Genomic DNA, 23,091 nt, shown 5'->3' on the forward strand with positions numbered 1-23,091 from the left:
GAAGAGAGGAGCAGCTGGAGGAGCAGATAAAGGAGAGAGAGCAGGGGTGTGCTATAAGAGTCAGGAGGAGAGAGGGAGGGGTCTCTCAAATACAAACACCATAAAGATCATACAGATCACTCTCATGTTCTTCATAATTTTACTTAATTTTATTTTCAACTATTAAGTTAATTTGTTTTACCAATAATAAAATAAAACAATAACTCATCATTGCATTTGTTACCAGCATGGGTTTCTACGCTTGAAAGTAGAAATGGAAACTTGTCTTGATTTGCATAGAGTTAAAATAACAGCACAGAATTGAGCAGGTGTATCCTGTGTCTTAATGTGTGATGTGTCTCAATTCTGCGGACAGATGGCGCTCTTCACTAATAGTCCATAGGTCACGGTCTACGGTTCACAACGCGGTCACTGAGCACATCCCCTTTTCGACATTTTGTTTATTCCATGTCACATAAAAAGGACTTACACGTTTTTTAGCGTTTTAATTTGTACATCTGTTGTTTGAGTAGCAGTAAAACTTAAATATAAAGATATGAACTTAAGTCTTTTAGCTCTTTTTGAGTGTAGTTTAAGCCTCAGGATCTCAATCTCTCACTGGAGGCTGACATTTGAATTCACTCTCTGTACTGCACTTGTCTGGACAGTGACCACTGACTCTGATCTGCTTTAGATCATTATTTTTCATTTCCAGTGACATTATCAGTGACCACAGGTTTCACAACATCTCAGTGTAGCTGAATGTCCATATCTCTCTTCACTCTACAGTCAGTTTATTATCTTATCATTTTATAATCCTGTAGAAACATGTTTCACTCCTTTAGTCATTCTCACTCTTATTCTCTACATGTGTTTCATTGAGCTGCTGAGGTCTCTGATTAATATCTAGAACATTATACTGGACTCTCCATCACTATGAAAAATGAACAACAGTTTCTTTAGTAATGCATCTTATTAAACTTCAGCAAACAAACATGTTATAAAACAGAAAAGATAAATGACTACGTCAGCAGGAGATGATCCAGTGTTTGTTAATGACGTCAGCGTTCTGTCACTACACGTTAAACTACTGTTTCTATGAAGCTCTGTTACTGTGAAGAATAAAAGAATGAAGATGTATCAGATGTGATCAGGTTCAGACGATACATTCAGACTTCTTCAACTTTTTACTGGCGGTTTTTGAGGCAGAAGACACTTGACACGTTACGTCTTTATCTTTCTCCCACTCTGACCTCTCAATGGTCAAAAAGCTGCTCAGTCTGAATTTCTTATTGGTTTGCTGCTCTGCAGAGCCAGTGGTCACTCCACTGCTGACCGCTTTACTGTCCACCAGCCAGCTCACATCAGCAAACCCAGTGGGCATATCACTGACCACACACACTAGAGTGGCTTTGTTAGACTTCAGCTCTTCACTGGACGGAGGGAAGAGGGTCAGAACAGGAGCCGGGGCAGAAGCGTCTGATCAGAGAAACAGATAAAGACATGATTTAATACACTACAAACAATGAGAATTAAAGACTGTTTGAAGTCGTGCCCAGTTTGCTGTTAATGAAAGTATAATTTTTGTCATGTTCTAAAGGAAAACACCTGTTGTAAACACTTTAATTGATTTAAATAAATTTCTTAAAAATAAATATAGAGTAAATCGAACCTTCACTTCTCATAAAGGAGTTATACTGAATATTAAAAAAGAAAAAAGTATTTTACCTGTCACGCCTGTAGCGGCGGACGTCTCGCTTCCTCCCTCTGATCAGGACACTTCAATACTTGAGTCTGGGAAAGACTCAGAGAACGTCAACTCCCAGGATTCAGCTGATGGTCACCTGACATCAACAGCCAATAGAACTCCTCTCACACGATCCAAGTCACCTGAGTTCTGATTCACAGCTGTTTCGGTTTTACCTTAATCACTCACTCACCATATAAACCCGGACTCTTACCTTCACTCTTTGCGAAGTTTTGCTAACCCATGTTATGTACCGAGTGAACCATATCTCTTAAAGCCTACCCGTGTATGACCCTTGCTTACGTTTCTCTGGACTCTGTGTTTTTGATTACGGACTGCTACTGTTTACTACTTCGTGTTTCTGACCCTAGCCTGTCCCTCACTATTCTTTGGATTGCCCCTTTTGTTGTAATTGTCTTCTCTTTACGGTGTGCTTTGCACATCCTTAAAGTAAATCTCTTTTTGTTAAACACCCGCGAGCGTCTCTGTTGTTTACCAAGCCTGACAGAATACTTCGCCTTTAAAATGCAGACGGCGGGTTCTGGTGATTTAACAACTGCGATCGGTAACCAAGGTCAGTTGTTAGGAGAACATCACTCGATATTGCAGAAATTGTCTGAGTCGGTCACTCTATTAAGACAACAGCAGAGCCAGCAACAAGAGCAGATGGCAGTGATTTCTGAACATTTAAAGAATCTCGTTCCCCAGCGACCTTTTGCGCCTCTGCTCGAGCCTCCGTCAACCTCGAGTGAAGTTTCACCTGTTTCTGTTCCATCATCTCCGTATAGCGTGAGTAAGCCGGAAAAGTATGACGGTTGTATGGACAAATGTCTGGGATTTTTGTTGCAATGCTCATTATATTTCAATAGCTCCCCTCCATGCTCTGATTTCGCTCGGATATCATTTCTAATATCGCGCTTAACTGGTAAAGCTCTCGATTGGGCTACGGCCGTTTGGCCTAACATACAGAGCATTTCCTATGATCGTTTTGAAAAGGACTTTAAGACTGTTTTTGATCGTCCTAATGAGGGGAGATCTAATGGCGAAATAATCGCAAAGATTCGTCAAGGCAGCAGATCGGTGGCTGACTATGTTTTAGAATTCCGTATCCTCGCTGCTGGTAGCGGCTGGAATGAACCAGCATTAATCATTGTTTTTCGTAACGGACTTAACGGGGATATCCAGTCGGAATTAGCCTGTCGGGATGAGAATCTCTCATTGGAAGGATTATTTGACCTGGCTATTCGTTTGGACCATCTTTTAAGTGCTCGTAGAAGTTGCAATAGTGGAAAGACATCCCAGGTTACCCACGTTTCTAACTCACGGCAACAGCACCACAGAGTAACTACTACACCTGGTTCTTACAATCATCAAGCATCCGAGTATCCTACTCCCATGCAATGTGATTCGTCACGGCTTACACCAGAAGAGAGGATTCACCGTCAAGACAACGGTTTATGCATGTACTGTGGCGCAGCTGATCACATACTTTGTCAGTGTTCAGCTCGGCCACGCAAATATCAAGCACCTCTTTCTGGAAAGCACCCTACAACTCCGCAGAGAAAATTGGTGAGTACCATCACAAAGGGACTCATTTCGAGGTCATTCACTATTCCTGTGGACATTCACTGCTCTCAGGCTTGTTCTTCTATATTTCCAGCATTGATTGATTCGGGAGCAGAGGGAAACTTCATCACTGCGGCAGTGGTAGAGGACTTGAAGATACCTGTTATTTCCATGGAACAATCTCTACAAATATCAACTATTGATGGTGACCCTCTAGGAACTGGTTTGGTGTCCCAAATGACTGTTCCTGTACTGTTAGTGACAAGTGCTTTGCATAAAGAAAAGATCAGTTTTTTTGTTATAGACTCATCAGACTACCCTGTAATTTTGGGCTTACCTTGGCTAGTGAAACACAATCCTGTTATCTCTTGGTCCGAAAGGGAGATTTTGTCTTGGTCTCTGCACTGTTTTAAGCATTGTCTGTCTATACCCCAGATCAACATTCATTCCACTTCTACTGAGAGTCCTGAGACTAGTATCCGGTGTGATATTCCTCATGAATATAGAGACATTAGTGAAGTCTTCAGCAAACTCAAGGCCATGTCACTTCCCCTCATCGTTCATATGATTGTGCTATAGACATCATTGAGGGAGCTGATCTTCCTAAAGCTCGAATTTATCCACTTACACAAAAGGAAAATCAAGCTATGGAGGAGTATATAAAAGAAGCCTTACAACAGGGTTTTATTCATCCCTCTACTTCACCAGTATCGGCAGGATTTTTCTTTGTAGAGAAAAAAGATGGGGGTTTGAGACCTTACATTGATTATAGGGGCTTAAACCAAATAACTAAGAAATTTACATACCCTTTACCCTTAGTGCCTGAAGCCTTGGAACAGATTAGAGGAGCAAGTGTCTTTACTAAACTTGACCTCTGTAGTGCTTATAATCTAATAAGAATTAAGGAGGGAGATGAATGGAAGACAGCTTTTTCAACTAGCAATGGACATTATGAATATCTAGTAATGCCTTTTGGTCTGGCAATCGCGCCTTCGGTCTTTCAATCGTTTATTAATGATGTTCTGAGAGAGATGCTGGGAAAGTTTGTTATCGCATATTTAGACGATATATTAATTTACTCACCCGACATTAAGACACATGTTCAACAGGTTCGTCAAGTCCTCAATAGATTACTAGATCACCAGTTGTACGTAAAAAGAGAAAAATGTGAATTCCATGTACCCAGAATATCGTTCCTAGGATATATAATAAGTAATCAAGGGGTAGTCATGGATGACAATAAGGTGGACGCTGTTATTAACTGGCCAGTTCCCACTACGATAAAGGGTCTACAAAGTTTTTTGGGGTTCGCTAACTTTTACCGCCGTTTTATTAGAGATTATAGCACAATTGCGGCTCCTCTGACCTCATTACTTAAAGGGTCCCCTAGAAAGCTCCAATGGAACAGTTCTGCTGTCACTGCCTTCCAGAAGCTTAAAGAGGCTTTTACCACAGCACCCATACTTCATCATCCCAATCCGAAGATGCCTTTCGTGGTGGAAGTAGATGCTTCAGATGTTGGGATTGGAGCAGTTCTATCCCAACGTTCAGAAAGTGATAAGAAACTTCATCCCGTAGCATTTTATTCCCATAAATTAACGTCTACGGAGAGAAACTACGGTATAGGGGACAGGGAATTATTAGCCATTAAATTGGCTCTCGAGGAATGGCGTCATTGGTTGGAGGGGTCACTACATCCCTTCCTAGTTTTAACGAATCATAAGAACTTAGAATACGTACGTAATGCAAAAAGACTCAATCCTCGTCAGGCTCATTGGTCTCTTTTTTTTCACGTTATCAATTTACCATTACTTACCGCCCAGGTTCTCGTAATACCAAAGCTGATACTCTGTCTAGACAATTTGTCATGGAGGAGGACTTGGAGAAACAGACGGAAGAAATACTGTCACCCGGGGTGGTAGTAGCGGCAATTAGATGGGAGATTGATGAGAGAATTGATAAGGCATTAGAAACCACGAATATTCCTTCTCAGTGCCCTGTCGACAAGAAATACGTCCCTATGGAATTCCAAGATTATTTAATCACGTGGGCTCATTCTTCAATTTCCTCTGGTCATCCAGGTGAGAAACGTACTCAGGAACTCGTAAAGGCTAGGTATTGGTGGGAGAACATGTCAGTTGATATTCACCGTGTTGTTGCCTCCTGTTCAGTTTGCGCACAATGCAAGACACCAAAGACTTTACCTGCTGGGAAGTTGCATCCATTACCTGTTCCTAACCGTCCATGGTCTCATATTGCAATTGACTTTATCACTGACTTACCCCTTTCACAACATTTCACCACTATATTAACAGTGGTAGATAGATTCTCTAGAGCGGTGAGGTTCATTCCATTTTCTCAGATTCCTACAGCCTTCGAAACTGCAGAAGTTTTGTTCAATTATGTGTTCAGAATGTTTGGAATTCCGGAAGACATTGTGTCAGACCATGGTCCACAGTTTACTTCCCAGGTTTGGTCCGCATTTTTTGAACATTTGGGAGTAAATGTAAGCTTGACTTCTGGTTATCACCCTCAGTCTAATGGACAATGTGAAAGGGTTAACCAGGAATTGGGTAAATTTCTTAGGATATATTGTCACAAGAACCAAACAGAATGGGTTCGTTTCCTCCCTTGGGCCGAAATGGCACAAAATTCCCTTGTAAACTCCACAACAGGTATTACACCATTTGAATGTGTGTTGGGTTATCAACCTCCGATCATGCCTTGGACAGCGGTGACTACTGAAGTTCCAGCTGTGGACAGCTGGATGAAAAGAAGTGAACAGGTATGGGAACTTACTCATCAGCATATTGAAAGAGTTATAGGAAGGTACAAAGACTTTGCTGATCGTCACAGAAAAGAGACTCCAATTTATCAGCCGGGAGATCGGGTCTGGCTTTCTACAAGGGACTTCAGATCTGAAGGCGGTTGCAAAAAACTGACTTCTAAATATATTGGTCCATTTAAGATTATTGAAAGAATCAATGAGGTTACATATAAGTTGGACTTACCTAAACAATATAAGGTTTCTAGATCTTTTCATGTGTCCCTTTTAAAGCCTGTGGTTCCAGGTCCGTTGGACGAAGAGATACCAGGTGAGACACCTCCGCCTCCGGTGTTCATGGATGGAGATCCGGTGTACCAGGTTCGTGGTTTGCTGGATTCCAGGAGGAGGAGTGGTCAACTGGAATACCTGGTAGACTGGGAGGGTTATGGTCCGGAGGAGAGGAGTTGGGTTCCTGCCAAGGATGTTCTGGATCCTGCTTTAGTTTTAGAATTTCACCATCTCCACCCGGACAGACCAGCCCCTCGTCTTAGAGGACGCCCCAGGTCTCAACCACTTGGCTCGGGCAGGGTGCCTACTGCTCGACGTACTGGGAATCGTCGTGGGAGGACTTCTTCAGGTCAACAATCTCTTGACTTAGGTGGTTCAGGAGGCTTACCTCTTCGTTCCGGAGCGAGTCGTCCTGTTCGACCTCGTCCTTCAACTGCGCCGGACTCCTTGGGGGGGGGGGGGGGGTACTCTCACGCCTGTAGCGGCGGACGTCTCGCTTCCTCCCTCTGATCAGGACACTTCAATACTTGAGTCTGGGAAAGACTCAGAGAACTTCAACTCCCAGGATTCAGCTGATGGTCACCTGACATCAACAGCCAATAGAACTCCTCTCACACGATCCAAGTCACCTGAGTTCTGATTCACAGCTGTTTCGGTTTTACCTTAATCACTCACTCACCATATAAACCCGGACTCTTTCCTTCACTCTTTGCGAAGTATTGCTAACCCATGTTACGTACCGAGCGAACCTTATCTCTTAAAGCCTACCCGTGTATGACCCTTGCTTAGGTTTCTCTGGACTCTGTGTTTTTGATTACGGACTGCTACTATTTACTACTTCGTGTTTCTGACCCTAGCCTGTCCCTCACTATTCTTTGGATTGCCCCTTTTGTTGTAATTGTCTTCTCTTCACGGTGTGCTTTGCACATCCTTAAAGTAAATCTCTTTTTGTTAAACACCCGCGAGCGTCTCTGTTGTTTACCAAGCCTGACATTACCATTACATTGAGGAACAGAGAGGAAGATGGAGAGACCATGAAAAAGTATTTTAGTTTTTTGTTATATTTTTTTAAAAAATGACTTAAAGTATAGTTTGCTTAATTTTGAAATGGCTGCATGTAGAAGTTTGGAAAGCTCTGATCGGGTGAGTGTTATTTGGTTATTTTATTTTCAAAATCAATAATAGACAACAAACGCAATTGTGTCTAAGGCGTCATATATAATGCACAACATGTATTTTAACAAAAAAAATTATATTGGATAAAATTAAATACAATATAAAATACAAAGTCTGCCAAAAAGTTTACACAAACCTTATTTTATGTCATATTTACTGTAACATGTCTTACATTCAGCAATTAAATTGTAAGTATGCTTTATAATACCAGACGTGTGATCTCTGAGAGCTATTTCTAATTTTCCAGTTAGAAAATCAACAGAACTTATCTGTGGCATCAAAACATATGCATCAGACAGCAATGAGAGCAATGTAACTTCAGCAATAGCTGACTTACAGCATACTTTCCAATCAGCAAGTACTGTTTTCATATTTATCCACTATCAAATTTCACAACAGAGGAACACAGTCAGGGTTTGATTCTGAAATTATAGTTCATTGATCTTCCTTTGGTTCATGTCTACCTCCAACTCTAATGCTCTCCTTCTTTTAAACACACAATAAAAATAGACAAAATCCTTATTCAGTGTTATAAAGTAGCAGTTTGATTGTTAAAGCTGAGTCTGAAACATTAAATGAGAGAAGTGTAGATAAAGAGAAGAGTTTCTTACCGGTGACGAACAGCTTTGTTCCTTGTCCGAATACCACAGTGCTTCATTTCATATCATTACCCGTACAATAACCTCCTCAGTTTCAGAAGTGAAAGTAACGCAACTGAAACCTCCTCTAGACTTCAGCTCTCTCTTCTACTGTCTGTGATCAGCACTGAGTCCTTCCACATCCCATTTCAGTTTCTGGGAATTCCATAAGTCGGTTCTCATGGGATTTCTTCACATGTTTGGTCTAAGAGACTCACACTCTACTGTTTTGCTGTAGCTGTTGGATTTGCTGTGCTCAGTAAAATGGAGAAGTGAGTTTGAACAGTGAGGAGGTTTTTGTCCTGCTCTCTATCACTGTGATACAACTGCACCAGAGCTTTCCCATGTTTGACAGTAATACACTGCAGAGTCTCCTACCTCCACTTTACTGATTATTAGCTGGTAGTCAATGCTTGTGGAGGCTTTAGATGTGAAGCGTGCAAATGTAAAATTATCTGCATATTCATAGGGAGAACTGGAAGTATGATCAAACCTCAACACAAACTGAAGAGCTGCTTGTGGAATCTGTTTATACCACATAAGAACGTAGCCTTCATCCTTTGCGATGTTACAGTCCAGACTGACAGTGCTGCCTGGCTCTGTTTGCACCGAAGAGGTCTGTGTCACAATTTTCTGTGAAGTGACCCCTGAAACATAAAGCAACATTGAAGTGTATGAGCATCAATCACATTTCACACACACTCCTAGTCACACACACACCTCATCAGTGTAGAGAGAAAAGCAGGAGGAGAGATCTTACATGCCAGAGCAGGGAGTAGAACACAGAGAGTTGGCAGCATGTTGTCTGTGTGATCAGCAGAGTGATGAACAGGGTGGAGGATGAAGAGAGGAGAGAGTGAAGGGAGCTTTCATAGGGAACTGAGGGAGGGACCTGAATCTCTAATCAGCCAATCAGCTGAGACTTTCTTCACTGACATGACTATAGTGCACTGTTTCTGCAGTGGGGAATGTCTTCAGAGACTGTATTTGTTAGCCACATGCATGATTAAATACAGTGTGTTCCTCATCATGTGTGTGTGTGTGTGTGTGTGTGTTGTAGTAAAATAGTTATACCCCACGTTGTGGCGGCATAAATACTACATAGCGGAGTCAGTGATAATTAATTATTATTTTATTAATAATTAATTATTTAATTAAATTTTATAAGCTCAATGTTTGGGAGCCATAAGGTAATATGTAGTGTCTTTACCTATCCAATTTTAGCTTGGACATGTAGGTCATCATGTTGGATGACTTTACATACAATATAGCAGAATTAGCTGGAATTAATTATTATTAATGAATTATGCTCATTGATCCGCTGTAGGTTCTTGGCTCTGAAATTGAATCTGAACTAAAATGAATAATTCTGCACAAGAAAAGTGCACACACAAACAAATAACCAAGGACTGGTTTTATCACACAACTGGTTTATTAATTGTAATATAAAATACAGAACTTTGATTATACATTCATATAATGAAATGGATTACAGTGATACATGAAGGAGCAGGGAGATTAATATATGAGAGAATCTCTCTATGATAATTACCCTAAATTCAAAAAAGGCTATAGTTTATCCCAGCAAAGCATTCAGAACCAACCTCCTGAGTTATGAAAGAAATGAAACCATGTGACCTTACGTATCCCTGGAGATGGACTGGAGACAGCTGGGAGTGTGTCACTGACGCGAGGTGCTTTCTGGCGCCGGCTTCCTGGAGCACTGCAGACGCAGGCCTTGTAGCACTGCAGTCGCGGCTGTTCCTCTTCTCCCTCTTGGCCAGAGACACGGCGACCACTCCGTCAAAGCTGGTGGTGTCCTGAAGGTCTCTGTGGGAATTCTCCGTCATCGCTGATCTGCCTCCTGGTGAGAGACACATCCATGCAGGTCTGTCCTGAACATTTTCCTCAGAAAATCATTCTGCGGGTCCGCGTGGCCTCCTTCTCCGTCAATGATCCTGAAGCTCATCATGACTTTGAGGGTCAAGGGTCTGAGGTCTCTTTCATGCTCTGGGTGTGGCATTGAGCTTTTGCTGGATTAAGCTATAGGTCTTTTAACTATAGTTTTTCTACTAGAAGTAAAATTAAAATAAAACTTCTGGTTAAAAGTTCTGGGTTTGTTCTGTCCAGACCCTACTTGATGGGCCCAAGACTGTTTAAGAGATAGCCATAAGAGAGTCTGATGCCTGAGAGGTGCCTGAAGAGAGCTGAAAAGCTCTAGAGAGACCCAGGGATCTCCCTCAAATGACTATCCTAGCTTAGAAGCATTCCCCGCTGGAAGCAAGAGAGAGAAAATCTCTTTTACATTTTCTTTCTGCTCTTTTCCTGTTCTGTTCTAAGAGTGTGAGTTAGAGTGCGATCTCTCTTTCTAGAGAGATTTCGTGCCACTGGGTTTTTAACCAGAATTTAGAAAACCCGCCTTTGAATACATGATTCGTCCTCAGGGATTGAGGATTGGAGCATCTCTTGCTCCTGATTGGCTGTTTCCTGTACCTTGGTAGTGACATTACATAAAATTTATGACACATGACAAGACAAAGACTTAAAGACAATCCCTGTTGAATGACTATCCCAGGAATCTTATTCTGAATCATACTTTTGCAATATAAGAGATTATATGTTAACACAAATAATATCATTCAAATAAACCATGTTTTACATAATTCTTAACCAAATAGTTCATATAAACGTTCATATAAAAAGGTGATTTTAAAAACATGTAAATTAATTCCAGCCGTTTTGATTGTCTAAATGGAGTTCATTTTATAGTTGTACCCATATGCAACTTGTTTACCATGTAAGAAATTTGAGATGTGTTACATGTAACAATTTTGTGCATGTATTTGTTATCTTGTTTTGTTTCCTGGTTCTTTCTTTTTCTCTCTCTTCTTCTCATGGGTAGATTGGACTGTCACTTCATGGACCTGGCAACCCTTCCAGCTCCAGCCAATCCCAACCAGCCACATCTGCTTACTGCTCCTAAAAGGGTGGGGCTTAAGGGTTTTAAGCTGCACCAGGAAATCAGAAAGGCAGCCATCTTTGGGCTCACTTGTTTTGTTTTGGAAATTGTTTGACTCTGTCTGGTTGTATGGTCTTGTGTGCTGGTGTGTGTCTTAGAAAACTAGTTTAATAATGTCTACCTTATGTTAGTGTTGTTTTGCCTTTGAAGTATTTATATTTTTGTGTTTGAAACCGTGTCCTAGTCCTGTCAGGTTGTCTGTTTGTTTCTGTCTCCCTAGGAGGGTGAGAGCAAGTTAGATGTGCGCGCACTTACATGGTGCACACGTAGGCTCTGTATTGTATAGACACACCAGAGTAGAGGGCAGGTACCACCCCTTGTATTTTCTTTATAGAATATAGTTAGAGTATCTTGACATAGCTTAGGTGTTAGTCATGTTTTGTTATTTTCTTTTCTTTGGTACTGTCCATGTTCCTCCCTCCTAAGGTTTGTCCACCTGTCGTGTGTTATTGTGGTATGGTCGTTTATATTAAAGTAAGGTTTATAGTCCTGAACCACTTGGTCTCTAGCTTTTTTGGCTGGCTTTTCTTTTTCACCTGCACATATTGTTACGTTTCCCTTACTACTACCACCCTAGACCCTGGAGTCCAATAGTAGGGGCGTAACAATTGGGGGCTCGTCCGGGATATTTTTTTTTTCTTTTCTTGTATGTGTAGAGTTGTAAAGGGGTTTGCTGGCTTTTGTTGTTGGACATGGCATCGTTTGATGTGGCTGCTTTTGTTGCTTCACCTAGCTTGGAAGTGCTTGAGAAATGCCGTAAGGATGAATTACTAGAAATAGCTGCACATTACAACATTTCTGTATCTAAACAGATGTTAGTAAAGGACATAAGGGGTAAACTCATTGTGGCATTAAGGGAGTTAGAGGTGTTTGAAAGCTTTCAAGCACAGGTTCCCACAAGTACTGGGGTGGGGGAAGTTGAGAGGGTTGTAACTCCTGTTATTGAGTCTGAGGAGCAAGAACAACTAGAGGAAGAAGTAAGGGCGACATTACCTCGTTTTGACCCTTATTCTCCATCTACTGCCGGGTCTTATGCTGAAGCACGAGCTAAAGTGCGAATCGCTCGTCTCCAATTAGAGGCTCAGGAAAAGGCCGAGGCACGTCAAGCTGAACGGGATTTACGTTTGGCTATCCGGAAGATGGAATTAGAAGTTGACCGGGAGGTCCGTCTAAGGGAGTTGGAGATAGGAGCAATGAAGATTGCTCCTCCTTCCACTATCCAGCCGGACATTGCACCGTGTCCTCCTCCCACTCTGGTGTCTTCTCCAGCTGTTGTTTCAGTGGATTCTGCTTCTGCTCCTCCCGTTTCTTCTGTCAACCCTCCAACATTTGATGTGAGTAAACACATTGCCTTAGTACCACCTTTTAGGGAAACAGAGGTGGATACATATTTTGGGGTTTTTGAGCGTATAGCTACAGCTTTAAATTGGCCAAAAGATGTGTGGTCCCTTTTGTTACAGTGCAAGTTATTAGGCAAGGCTCAGGAGGTATGTTCATCTCTGCCATTACAGGACAGCTTGAAGTATGATGTTGTTAAAGCATCTATTTTACGTGCATATGAACTTGTGCCTGAAGCATACAGACAGAAATTTCGCCTACACAAAAAGAGCTCATTACAAACTTTTGTGGAGTTTGCTAGGGAAAAAGAGACTCTGCTGGATAAGTGGTGCTCGGCTAGCAAAGTCACAGATTTTGCATCCTTGCGTGAGCTGATTCTGTTGGAGGAGTTTAAGAACTGCTTACATGAACGTGTGGTTATTTATCTTAATGAACGTAAAGTTACATCATTGTCAGAAGCAGCAGTATTAGCGGATGAGTATGTTTTGACCCACAAAACAATCTATAAGACCGCTAAGACCGACTTTCCAGTAGTAACTGACCGACGGCCTAAGCAGGTCCAATCTGGTCGAACCTCAGATGAGTGTTTTTTACTGTCATAAGCCTGGTCATTTAATAGCCACATGTCCCAACCTTAAACGTAAGCAAGAAAAGCAAACATCCTACATTAATCAGAATCACAGTGTGGCATTGGTAGATAAACATTCTTTGGTTTATCCTGAAATTGCCACTACCATTCCAGATCCTAGTTATCAGCCTTTTATAACTCAGGGGTATATTTCGTTTGCTGGGTCTGAGGAAAGTCAGTCACTCATAACTATTCTTCGTGATACGGGTGCCTCACAGTCATTTGTATTAGCAGGAGTGTTGCCTTTCAATGAACAGTCATTTTGTGGTTCATATGTGTTCTGTCGGGGCATTGCTATGCAGTATATTAAGGTTCCTTTGCACTATGTTTATTTGACTTCCGGTCTCGCCACTGGCAAATACAGAGTGGGTGTCTGTCCTTCTTTACCCGTGGAAGGGGTTACATTTATCATGGGTAACGACATAGCGGGAGGTAGTATTCTTCCAGTATTAGAGGTCATAGATAAGCCGTCTGACAGTAATGTGTTGGCACTTTCTGGGGTATTAGAAGATCATCCTATGGTTTTCCCTGCTTGTGCTGTGACACGTGCTAGAGCAAAATTGTTAGAGGACGTGGTTGACCTAGCTGATTCATTTTTAGCCCAGGATGACTCGTCTTGCTATACGGCTTCCCATTGTTCAATGGAACCATCTACAGCCTTTGTGCATAATGAAAAGACTGGGGATCAGGGGATGGGTAATTTGAACATTAGTCGTGACCAGCTTGTAACATCCCAAAAGGCTGACCCTAGTTTGAGGAAATGTTTTGCTGCCTTGTCTACAGAAACACGAGATAAACAAGTGTTATTTTTTTTAGATCATAATGTATTAATGAGGAAATGGTTACCTCGTACAAATTCTGAGGCCGCTTGTGTTTATCAAGTTGTGATACCCAATGTTTTCCGACAGCATGTGCTTCAATTGGCACATGATCACCCTTGGTCCGGTCATTTAGGCATTACCAAAACGTATGCTCGTATACTTAAACATTTTTTCTGGCCCGGACTTAGAAAGGATGTAGCAGACTTTTGCCATTCTTGCCATGTTTGTCAGTGCTCAGGGAAACCTAATCAGGTTATTCCTCCTGCTCCTCTTTGTCCCATTCCAGTGATTGGGGAACCATTTGAAAGAATATTACTTGATTGTGTAGGTCCCTTACCAAAAACCAGGTCTGGAAATCAATACTTGTTGACAATAATGTGCGCTGCAACACGTTTTCCTGAAGCTATCCCTTTACGGAGAATAACTGCCCCAATTATCATTAAAGCTTTGATAAAGTATTTTACTACTTTCGGTCTGCCGAGGAGTGTACAGACTGACCAAGGTACTAATTTTCTCTCCAAACTGTTTTCACAAGTTATGGCCACTCTGAATATTGCTCACCAGGTTTCAAGTCCATATCATCCTGAGTCACAAGGTGCTTTAGAAAGGTTTCACCAGTCCTTAAAGTCAATGCTTTGTAAATATTGCTTGGATACAGGGAAAGACTGGGATGAAGGGCTACCCCTTGTGCTCTTTGCTGTGCGTGAGGCTGTTCAGGACTCATTAGGATTTAGCCCCGCTCAGCTTGTATTTGCTCACTCTGTGCGTGGTCCTTTGAAGGTTCTTAAAGAAACATTTCTAAATGAAAATAGTAAGTCACAGAATATATTGGATTATGTAAGTACCTTTCGAGAGCGCCTGCATAAAGCTTGTGCTCTTGCTCGTGAGAATCTTAGTGGTTCTCAGGAACGGATGAAACGTTCCTATGACAGACGTGCAGTTTCCAGACAGTTCCAACCAGGGGATAAAGTAATGGTGTTACTTCCTGTCCCTGGTCCATCACTTTCAGCCAAGTTTGCTGGCCCATATACGGTTGAAGAAAGACTTAGTACTACAGATTATGTTATTCAAACCCCTGATCGAAAACGTAGGAAACGTGTCTGTCATGTCAATATGTTGAAAGCTTATCGTTCTCGTGTTAGTCCTGCTACTGAGGGTAAGATACCTGTTGACACCCTTGTTTCTGTTGGTACAGTAGTTGGTAGCCCTGAAAATGATAATGTACATGGGTTAATATTACAAGACTCTCCACAGATATTGTGTCGACTTGCCAATTCTGAAATGCTACAGAGCCTGGCCTCCATATTAGGCCACTTACCAGATTTGCAAAGAATAGATCTTGAGAAACTAATCTGTGGATTTCCTTCCATCTTTGCTGATGTTCCTTCCCAGACAAATGTATTAAAACATGATATCCAGGTTACTACCACCACACCAATTAAACAACATGCTTATCGTCTTAATTCTGTGAAGAGAGCTGCCATGAAGAAGGAGGTTGACTATTTGTTAGAGCATGGTTTGGCAAAACCAAGTTGTAGTCCTTGGAGTTCTCCTTGTCTTCTCGTTCCTAAGCCTGATGGGTCATACCGATTGTGCACTGATTATAGGCGTGTGAATTCTGTCACAATCTCTGATTCTTATCCTTTACCCCGGATAGATGACTGTATTGATAATGTTGGTTCTGCTAAATTTGTTAGTAAACTGGATTTGCTAAAAGGATATTGGCAAGTTCCTCTGACTGATCGTGCTTCAGACATCTCTGCGTTTGTAACGCCAGATGCTTTTGTACAGTACACAGTGATGCCATTTGGTCTTAAGAATGCACCAGCTACATTTCAAAGATTAGTGAACACTGTGCTATCTGATGTACCAAATTGTTCTGCTTATTTAGATGATCTTATCATTTATACTTTGGACTGGCCCACTCATGTGAAGATCCTATCATCCGTGTTTGATCGCCTACAGCGTGCTTCCCTGACACTCAATTTAGCAAAGTGTGAATTTGCTCAGGCCACCGTGACCTATCTTGGTAAGGTAGTTGGTCAAGGTCATGTGCGTCCTGTTGATGCACTAGTTTCAGCTATATTAATGTATCCTACTCCTTCTTCTAGGCGGGAACTACGCAGGTTCCTTGGTATGACTGGTTATTATCGTACTTTCTGTAAAAACTTTTCAACCGTAGTTGAACCACTGACTTCCTTGCTCAGTCCCTCTCAATCTTTTACATGGGATTTTGGTTGTCAACATGCATTTGACAATGTAAAAGCTCTTCTCTGTAATACTCCTGTTTTGGCTGCTCCTAATTTCCTAAAGCCATTCAAACTAGATGTGGATGCTAGTGCTGTGGGAGCTGGAGCTGTACTGCTACAGGAGGATGATTCGGGCATAGATCATCCTGTATGTTACTTCTCTCGCAAGTTTAACAAACATCAACTAAATTATTCTACCATTGAGAAAGAGACTTTAGCTCTACTGTTGTCTTTACAACATTTTGAAGTTTATGTTGGTTCTAGTTCATTGCCTATTACAGTTTATACTGACCATAATCCTCTGACATTTTTGTCACGTATGTATAATCACAACCAACGTTTGATGAGGTGGTCTTTGATACTACAGGAATACAATCTAGTTATAAAACATAAGAAGGGTTCAGAAAATGTTTTAGCTGATGCATTATCTCATATCTAATTTGTAAGCAATCTTTGTTAGCATACATTCAGGTAATGTCTTTCCTCCTATTACAAACATATTACATATGTTTGTTCTTTGGGGTGGGCGTGTTACATGTAACAATTTTGTGCATGTATTTGTTATCTTGTTTTGTTTCCTGGTTCTTTCTTTTTCTCTCTCTTCTTCTCATGGGTAGATTGGACTGTCACTTCATGGACCTGGCAACCCTTCCAGCTCCAGCCAATCCCAACCAGCCACATCTGCTTACTGCTCCTAAAAGGGTGGGGCTTAAGGGTTTTAAGCTGCACCAGGAAATCAGAAAGGCAGCCATCTTTGGGCTCACTTGTTTTGTTTTGGAAATTGTTTGACTCTGTCTGGTTGTATGGTCTTGTGTGCTGGTGTGTGTCTTAGAAAACTAGTTTAATAATGTCTACCTTATGTTAGTGTTGTTTTGCCTTTGAAGTATTTATATTTTTGTGTTTGAAACCGTGTCCTAGTCCTGTCAGGTTGTCTGTTTGTTTCTGTCTCCCTAGGAGGGTGAGAGCAAGTTAGATGTGCGCGCACTTACATGGTGCACACGTAGGCTCTGTATTGTATAGACACACCAGAGTAGAGGGCAGGTACCACCCCTTGTATTTTCTTTATAGAATATAGTTAGAGTATCTTGACATAGCTTAGGTGTTAGTCATGTTTTGTTATTTTCTTTTCTTTGGTACTGTCCATGTTCCTCCCTCCTAAGGTTTGTCCACCTGTCGTGTGTTATTGTGGTATGGTCGTTTATATTAAAGTAAGGTTTATAGTCCTGAACCACTTGGTCTCTAGCTTTTTTGGCTGGCTTTTCTTTTTCACCTGCACATATTGTTACGTTTCCCTTACTACTACCACCCTAGACCCTGGAGTCCAATAGTAGGGGCGTAACAAGATGTTTGATTCTTTTAGTTTTCACAGTCTTTAAAATGTCTAAGAGGACATGGAATCAAAGTGGAATATCATCTGAGTCTGTGTGTCTCTCTGCATTCTGCATTTGAGAAGAGTTGCATGACCCTCCAAGACCCCGTGTTGTAAACTGTCCTGGGAAAGGTCTGTAGTGTCAGTTTTATGAATCTCTGACACAGACCTTCAGGCACCAATTTGGGGCCAGTGCTTGCTGGAAGGGTTATCTCAAATTCCTATCTAGGCTGGTGGGGCTTGGGGATGTCTCTGAAGACCAATTGAAAAGTCTGAGTATTAAAGTCAAATCCCAGAAAGTCAAATTTCTTATTAGATATTAATACACATTCATCATATCACACTACAACCCACAATGTCACTGCTGAACTGAGAAAAGTCCACTAACCAAAGAAATCCAGCCAACACCGTCTTGTGTCCACTGATGAAGGACTAGAGGATGACCGACACAAACTGTGCAGCAAAAGATAAGCTACTGTCTCTGGCTTTTCGTCTACAAGGTGGACCAAAGATGTAGGTGTGTCCAAATGTGTGGACAGTGAAGAGACGCAGTTTTTAAAAACTCCAGCAACACTGCTGTGTCTGATCCATTCATACCATCACAATGTACATGAACACATCACTACCACGCCAGTGACTAACCACCCAAATCATACCTGCTCTGTGGGGGTCCTGACCATTAAAGAACAGGGTGAAAGGGTGGAAAATAAAGTATGGACTTTATAAATGAACAAATGGACTCTAGTCTTTAATTCTAAAATTATGAAGTGCTTCTGTACGGTCAGTGGAACACAGAGAATGGACAGTGAGTGTAGAAACAAGGTAGTAATAATGCTATGATCATGTATATCATATACATCATACTCATATGCTAAATCATCTGATAAAAATGTTTTCCAGTATTTCTAAACACCAAGCTTACCATGCTCATTATAGCTTACCATGCTGATTATAAGCATGTTTACAGTTAATTGTACTATTTCAGTTTATCTGTGAGTAATCCTTCTCTGAATTCTTCCTTTCCTTAAACCCAGGACACATTCATTTGCTTTACTCATTTAATAAAATTGCATTAGCTTAACGTTGTATTTCTACCAATGACAGAAGAAACACTAGCCCCCCTTCATTTGTATGGAGTTAAAACACCTGCGTGGTGTTGAGGAGGTACATCAGTTTCAGTTATACAGTACTGTGTGGAGTAACGTCCACTGCATATGCTCCTCAGTGCTTCTCATTCTGACAGATGAGTATCCAGGATTTAGACATGGGGTGGCAGAAGGGGTTAAAAGCACACAAACTAGTGGCCCCTCCTCATTACGAACAGGAAAAATGATTTGAGTTTACTTACTATTTTGTACTGCTATTTACTTCTTATGCAAACTACCTCCTCATCCCATCTATTAAAACACTCTATAAATAATATATATTATAAACTCACTGTTATAGGTCTCTGTTAATGATACTTTTCTTCTGCTGTTTTCTGAAAGCAGAAGTGAGTGTGAGCGGTGAGGATGTTTTTGTCATGGTGTGAATCACTGTGAGAGAAATTATGCCTTTCATCATACACCTCCCCTCACACCTCTTGTTCTAGCTTATTTCCTTCTTTCCTTGACCATCACCCTTATCACCCCTATTCTTCCTCCTATCCCTCCCCTGATTTCCATTTTCTCTTACCTTTTCCCCCCCTTCCTTTGTCTTGCACATTCTTCATCACCCTCATTCTACATACCCCTCCTCTCACTCCTCTTCTTCCTCCAATTCTCTTCCCCCACTACTCCAATGTATATAAGGCCCTCCTAAAATATTTGGTGTCAGACTGGATCGGGATCAGACTGGATCGGGATCAGACTGGATCAGGACAAGACTGGATCAGGAAAATAATGAACTGGCTATAGACTGAACTGGTGACAAACTGATGACCAAGCTGTGCCCGTGCTTTCCTGCATGCACGTGAAGGAAACCTCTGAACCTCCAGTTTCTAAACTTCAGATAATCATGTGATAGACTGAGATCATCCAGCTGTACTCATACATGGTCCTGTGTATATGTAAATAAACTCCAGTCAACGCCGAACTCCAGTCTCCTGACTCTTCAATGCCGAATTTCTAACAACTGTGATACCTCTTCTTTAGCAGAGCTGTCCCATGTGTGACAGTAATACACTGCAGAGTCTCCTACCTCCACTGTATCAATAATCAAAGTATAATCAGACTGAGATGAGTGTGTTGATGTGAATTTAGGAGAGGAGAAGCCAGATCCATATGAATTTCTTAGTACATATTGAGGAACCCCTCCTGGAACCTGTTTATACCAACGAGCATTATTAGTACCAGACCCCAAATTACAGTGCAGAGTGGTCTTCTCTCCTTTAGTGGCTGTGAGAACAGGGGGCTTTTCTGTCACCACAGTCACACCACTGACACCTGCAATAAAAGCAGCATCCATGTTACATTAGTTGATGCTCACATTAGATGGAGGTAAAACCTGAGGAGCTCCAGTGTTGTGAAATCTTACATGAGAGAGCAGTGAAGAGAGTGCAGAGTGCTGGCAGCATCTTGTCAGTGTGTGATGACTCTCTGTGCTGAGTGAAGAGATGAGCAGCTGGGAGAACAGATAAAGGAGAGAGAGTAGGGGTGTGCTATAAGAGTCAGGAGGAGAGAGGGAGGGGTCTCTTTAACTCTGTATATGAAACCGGACTAATCAACTGAAGTTAGACCTTGTCAATCATTTATTTCTACGACTACATTTCTGCATTGAATTGTGTTTGGATGGTGTTTGTTCTCTTCATAAACATCATCATGATGTACAGTCAGATCAAACTTCAGTCTGGCTACTTGTAGCTTCTATTTATAGTGGCAGAGTATGTGTCTATTTATTGGTGGTGCTTTGTTATTGATATTTTACAAAGACTGTCTAACCCAGAAACTATTTCTCCCGGATTTCCATGAGTTTCTTGAACACTGTTATAGACGGCTGGATTTCCCCACTGCAAATTAAAACAGAGTCAGTATATGTTCATCTGTGACTATAGTTACAATAAAAAAATATGATTTACAATGATGCTTATGAATAGCACGTATATCTAAGCATCAAATGATTACGTGAGAATTAAAGAGCCCTTATACATTTACTATTTCCACGTTAATTACTGACTGAGATCTCTCTTGTGGAAATCTCCAGGTCAGTGCACTTCACTCTGATCCTGCACTGCCACCTACCCCCTCTCCTCTCACATTCACATTAACATTAATTCACTCCACAGTCTGTTTATGAGAGAAAGGGGCAGGGGAAGAATGATAATTTATAAAACAAACTGCATCAAAGCAAATAGGTCTCAATTTTGTGATATATATATGAAGATATATATATATATATATATATATATATATATATATATATATATATATATATATATATATATATATAATAAACTAAAACTATTTCCCCTAATTAATCCCCCATAAAGGGGCTGGAAGAGTAAAGAAACAGCACTGTCTCTTCCCTCAACATCCATGGCTGATGTATCCTTGAGCAAGGCATCTAACCCACAACTTCTCCCTAAGCACTGGGAAGGGTGGCTTTCCCTCTGTGTGTGTGTGTGTGTGTGTGTGTGTGTGTGTGTGTGTGTGTGTGTGTGTGTACTCACTGCCCTAGTGCACTAGTGTATGTGTGTGTTCACTGCCACTGAGAGGTTAAATGAGGAAGCACAGTTTGGTTAAACTGCTGCACAATGACAACGAAAGTATGTTTTTTTCTTTAGTTCAGAGGTGTGGAAAAACTGCTGATTGATTTCAAAAACAAGAAAAAGTCATGGATTGAGGGAGAATCTTCTTTCACTCAACCACCTCCAATTTTTTTTCCAGTCGTGGAGATCACATCCAAGACCTTCCAATCCAAAGCTCGCTTCTCTATTAGGCCACAGCTGCCCCTCTGACTTTTGCAGACTGATTGTTTCAAGAAAACACATGATGTAAGAACTTGTTTGGACTTATCTTAAAGCTGAGGGAGCAGCCAGAGTGTAGCCCTTCATGCTGATCGAGAATGAACAAGATGTAAGACACTGCTTAAGTAGCCGTACTGAGAGATGATACACAGTGGTTTTCACTGAGTAATTAGGTTTGGATTTGCTTTAAAGACCATCATTCATACCATTTTTTATAACAAATAAATATTCATGTATTAGATCTAAATGTACATTTTATGACAGTACTATAATCAAGCGGATGGAAAGTGTCTGTATCTGCAGATTTTATGCGAGTTTAATATTCTGCTCCACTTCTGACATTTAATTTTATGTAGCACTTTTATAACTTTGAGACTTAATTGTTTTTTGTTTTTTTGCCCTTTTCTCTTATCTTTTTATCCCTATTTCCTTCCATAAATTCTGCCTGCCTTTTAATGCTGAAATATTTTTTCAATAAATTTAGGGAACTTTAAAATGTTAAATTTCCCTCCTGCATTTCAGTACTGTAGGCTCTTATTGAGGATATTTTACATCTACAGCTGTGTGAAAGCAGAAGTGAATGTGAGCAGTGAGGAGGTTTTTGTCATGGTGTGAATCACTGTGATACGTACTCCTTAACAGAGTTGTCCCATGTGTTACAGTAATACACTGCAGAGTCTCCTACCTCCACTGTATCAATTATCAAAGTGTAATCTGTCTTAGACGAGTGTGTTGATGTGAATTTAGGAGACGAGAAGCCAGATCCATACTTAGGAGAGATCCCATCATGATAATTCCTTAACACAAACTGTGGAGCTCCTCCTGGAACCTGTTTATACCAACGAACTTGATCAGTAGTAACAGTCCCCAGATTACAGTGCAGAGTGGTCTTCTCTCCTTTAGTGGCTGTGAGAACAAGGGGCTTCTGGGTCACCACAGTCACACCACTGACACCTGCAATAAAAGCAGCATCCATGTTACATTAGTTGATGCTCACATTAGATGGAGGTAAATGCTGAGGAGCTCCAGTGTTGTGAAATCTTACATGAGAGAGCAGTGAAGAGAGTGCAGAGTGCTGGCAGCATCTTGTCAGTGTGTGATGACTCTCTGTGCTGAGTGAAGAGATGAGCAGATAAAGGAGAGAGAGCAGGGGTGTGCTATAAGAGTCAGGAGGAGGAGGAGAGGGAGGGGCTATTAACTTTACACATTTTATAAAACATATATCACTGTTATGGGATAGAGAACATAGTAATGATTGTTTCTATCAACATACTGGACTTTAAAATCACTGTTGTACTTCTAAAGGTACATTTATTTTGAGAGTGTATTTATTCAGTTACAGAAGTGAACAATGTAATGCATGAAATGTCAGCGTTTGTATTTCTATCATTCTAAGACAGGGTTAATGATTTTCATTTGCATAGAGCTAAAATAACACAGTTGTCTTGAGCAGGTGTATCCTGAGTGTGTCTCATAATGTGTTATGTTTGTGTAATATATCAGTTTCAGTGTTGAACTCTTAATGATAACAGTGTACTACAGTTTGCAACCTCCTGGAACCAG

The 23,091-nt window shown here is 41.1% G+C and overlaps 1 protein-coding gene across 1 annotated transcript; it reads right to left on the reverse strand.

Moving 5' to 3' along the window:
* On the reverse strand, positions 1-22,613 carry LOC136664882 (immunoglobulin lambda-1 light chain-like). Its single transcript, XM_066642356.1, has 5 exons — positions 22,574-22,613; positions 22,169-22,482; positions 16,906-16,910; positions 8,135-8,175; positions 1-1,458 (listed from the first exon to the last, which is right to left on the reverse strand). Exons 1-5 carry the CDS (start codon positions 22,611-22,613, stop codon positions 1,136-1,138), a joined length of 723 nt encoding a protein of 240 aa, XP_066498453.1. The 3' UTR covers positions 1-1,135.
* Between the last annotated feature and the right edge of the window lie 478 nt (positions 22,614-23,091).

This window comes from Hoplias malabaricus, chromosome 13 (assembly GCF_029633855.1).
Source record: "Hoplias malabaricus isolate fHopMal1 chromosome 13, fHopMal1.hap1, whole genome shotgun sequence".
Lineage (NCBI taxonomy): Eukaryota > Metazoa > Chordata > Actinopteri > Characiformes > Erythrinidae > Hoplias > Hoplias malabaricus.

Excerpts from the sequence above, each read along its gene's own strand:
- LOC136664882 (XM_066642356.1), bottom strand. The coding sequence starts at position 22,613 with ATGCTGCCAGCACTCTGCACTCTCTTCACTGCTCTCTCAT. Across the intron at positions 22,483-22,573 it reads TCTCTTCACTGCTCTCTCAT|GTGTCAGTGGTGTGACTGTG; the intron begins GTAAGATTTCAC and ends CTTTTATTGCAG. Across the intron at positions 1,459-8,134 it reads AACAAAGCTGTTCGTCACCG|ACGCTTCTGCCCCGGCTCCT; the intron begins GTAAGAAACTCT and ends TTCTCTGATCAG.